Here is a 3,525-nt window from a genome sequence, read left to right on the forward strand (position 1 = left end):
CGAAATACACGATCATCTTTGCTTGCAGTTCTCAATGCAGTAGAAGATACAGCTACTGTTTTGACTTCATCTGGGACTTCAATGTGATAACCCCCTTCGAGATTTAATACTGCGCTTTTCAGATACTCAGTAGGGTAGTCAAGGAGGCGGGAGAGAAAAAAAAGGCAATACCACCAGATTAAAGAATTCTCTCATCCATCCACATATTGTTATGCATTATTCTAACCATATTCAGCCCTGCCATTCTTGCCACCCCAATCCCGTTCAACCACCGAGTTATGCATAATACCGAGGCAGGTCCTCAAAGACGAACCCATGTTCCTTCAATTGCTTATTCGCCAAGTCCCAAAGCTTGCCAACAGCCTGAGGATCGTCCAGCCACTTATTGGCCTTGTCATCCAGCTTCTGAACCGGCACGTAATATCGTCCAGCGTGCTCGTAAGCTTGTGAAGTTGTAGCACAGAAAAGCGAGTTCATTGATCCTTCGAGCGGCGTGGACGTTGGGCCGACTTTCATGGCGACACGTGTCATGGCTCCGAAGATGTTGTTCGAGTGAGACTGCAAGCCGGATTTGATGAGACCTGGGTGAAGGGAGTAGGCTGTAACACCGAGAGGCTGGTAGCGTTCTGTGATCGCCTTTGCGGCAATGATGCTGGCTTGCTTGCAGTGGCCGTATCTCCTCCTAATGTAGGTTAGCAGGCTGGACTGAAGTTTATTCTGGGATGGACTGCTTACCATGGCGCTAATTGTCCAGTGACATCGGTGAGATTGGGATCCTGATAATTGATAGCTTCCGGTCCCATTCTGAAGGCCATATCGCTAGCAACATTGACGATTCTCACGCGGTCCATGCGACCACTCGTCTGAGCGGCGGCGACGAGGAGAGGCATCAATGACATGGTGAGGGCGTGATGGGAGAGGAAGCAAGTCTGCCACTGGACCTCAAAGCCGTCCTTTGTCAGTTGCCACGGACTAGCCATAATCTGGATCATGTTAGCTTCATTTCATGCCATTTTGGGCTCTGCTTACACCAGCGTTGTTGATCAACAAATCAAGGCGATTTTCGCGACTCATGAAATCAGCAGCGGTAGTTTTGATGCTCCGAAGGTCTTGGAGATCAAGCTTGAGGAAGTGAAGGTCCAAGTCGGGACTGTTCTGTCGCATCTCAGAGATAGCCTTGTTGACGCGTTCGCTTGAGCGGCTGGCGATGTAGACTCTAGCGCCTTTGAGGGCAAGTTGAAGTGTTGTTTCATAGCCAATGCCGGAATTGCCTAGATACTCAGTGGTGGGTTGTGTAAGTGTTTAGTTGATCACTTACCGCCTGTGACGATGGCGATGTAGCCCCGAAGACTGGGGATATCGCGGATTTGGAACTCGGGTTCTTTGTGGCAGTTCATCATGATATCGGTGTAAATGGACTGAGACTTTTGAGGAGATATTGATAGGATAGTGATTGATGTCTTCGATGTATTCGTTTCTTTGGTTGTTTAAACTAGTCTGATAGTCTCGACTTCTGTTGTCACACTTCTCTCATCTTATACCAAGAACCTCAGAGGCTATGCAGCCAATCGGAGGTGGAGTTGTCCAATCTCACGGGCTCGTCCGCGGACATGTCCATGGTGGGGCTGGGCTGAAGGGCTGGAGCCTTAGCTTACGGCGCAGAGGCCAGTGTAATTACCAGACTCAGCTTTTGTAATATTGATTGGATCAGGAGGAAATGTTCCTGTTTCATCAATGATGGGGTCCTTTCTAGAGACCCTCATACATACGATGTTGGGTGATAAGCACGGCTAGATTCAACGAGGATTGGCCCATGAGGGTCCCAGGACCTTGGAGTCTGACCGACGATCCTGCCGCATGAAGTCCCTCTCTTGGCTCATTGAATCAATGCACGTTCATGTCGATAATACTCAGTGGGCGTTATCATGCAGCCCTACAAGGCATGCGCATCGTCAGCCGAAATGAAGATGCGGCACGCAAAACTCCGAATTGTCACTTATGAAAACCCCGCCGTTGCTTCCAAGGCAGCTCAAGAAAAAAGTTTATATATTGACTATTGCTTCCGGGAGCTGCTCTTGTTCTATTCAAATCATCCTGTTATTTCTTCGCTGCCTTTGGCGTAGAACAGGTCTCGCATATCCCATCATGGTAGATTCCAGTTACCGTAACTCCGTCGCACTTATTCCCACTTCTTGCTTTGTTGCATTGAACTGTTTCTCCCAGGTCTAGATTACGCTGTTTTGGGCAGTGGCGGCATTTATTTATGTTCTGAGTCACTGAGCACATTGTGAAAGAAAGGTTCTTGGATCTTGTGTTTTGAGCTAGCTGAGTCGGAGGAGGTATGTTTGCTATTGCACGACAGGGCCACAATCTGGACCTGTATTTATAGCAAATGATTCAAATATTTGAATTCTTTGATCACTTTGCCCGGGGTAGGACATGCGGTAGGCTTCAGTGCTTGGGAAGAATGCACTTCAGACTACCATTGGTGAATCACACGACTGGATTTTGAAACGTTATGCAGCCTGAGACGCTTCTCTAACCGGCTACCTGGGCCATATTTCAATGATAAGAAGAGGCTCTTATACTAACGGTGATTATAGTACACGAAAACATACGTGAATGTTGAGTAAACTGCCTGCTCAAACGAACCCTTTCTTATCATGTTCCACCGCATACTATCAGAGACGCTCGTACCACTCCTTCTCTTTGACTGGTAGGTTTTTGTGGTCATTACATGCCTTTGGCCCAGCCATTGGTTGCAGGTTTCTCTTCTGGCAATTCTTTCCCGCTTTGGCATCTCTGCACTCGAGGAGCAGATCAGGTTCAGGGCCGGATTTCTTGCCGCAATGGGGGCAGGTCCATGTAATATGGGGTATGGTACACATGGTTGTTGTCAGTTGATTGTTGAGATTATATCAGGGAAACCGGTTGGACTTGTGTAAAGCGCTGTTGAGGTGGACGAGCTGTCAATGTGTAATAGTAAATAAAATCAGAATCTATCTCGGAACGGTATGGATTTATAGGCGACTCTGAATGTTCGATATTCAGTGATATGAGGTTCTCTTCCTTTGTAAGTGAACAAGTCGTCTCTTTGTTCGAATCACGCTACCTAAGCAAATATCACGAAATGGCTAGTGATTCAATTGTATCAAAGCATGTCTGAACAGTAGTGGTATGCCCAAAGAAAAGTCTTTGACACTTTGACAAAGGCTGCTTGATGGAGCTCAGGCCTTCTGGCCCTTCTTACGTTATCCCAAGTCAGTCGCTACAAACGGCTTCAACGAACAGGCACATCTCTCTGCACCCTGTGGTGCTCGTTATGAGAAGTCACACCCCAGGCCTTGGCAAGTGGGCTTTTGTAATGCGCCAGTCTGCTCCCCTCGGAATTCACCAATGCGTCTTTCTGCCGCGTCAGGCCCGCAATCTCATCAATGACCCCGGGCATCACTCGAGCCCAGCGCTCTCTCCGCAGCCGGTATCCAGCTATCCGCTCAAGGTCTTCATGTGTGAGGCGCGTGATGT

The 3,525-nt window shown here is 48.1% G+C and overlaps 1 protein-coding gene across 1 annotated transcript; it reads right to left on the reverse strand.

Annotated features, from left to right (window-relative positions):
- Positions 1-276: 276 nt before the first annotated feature.
- On the reverse strand, positions 277-1,400 carry FTJAE_14209 (reductase; the record flags this gene model as incomplete). The annotated part of the gene is made up of 4 exons (XM_037347420.1): positions 277-682; positions 736-983; positions 1,030-1,271; positions 1,319-1,400. The coding sequence occupies 4 exons, from the start codon at positions 1,398-1,400 to the stop codon at positions 277-279; spliced, it is 978 nt and encodes a 325-aa protein (XP_037198782.1).
- Positions 1,401-3,525: the final 2,125 nt, after the last annotated feature.

The sequence above is a fragment of the Fusarium tjaetaba genome (genome assembly GCF_013396195.1).
Source record: "Fusarium tjaetaba strain NRRL 66243 chromosome Unknown NRRL66243_c0000614, whole genome shotgun sequence".
Classification (NCBI taxonomy): domain Eukaryota; kingdom Fungi; phylum Ascomycota; class Sordariomycetes; order Hypocreales; family Nectriaceae; genus Fusarium; species Fusarium tjaetaba.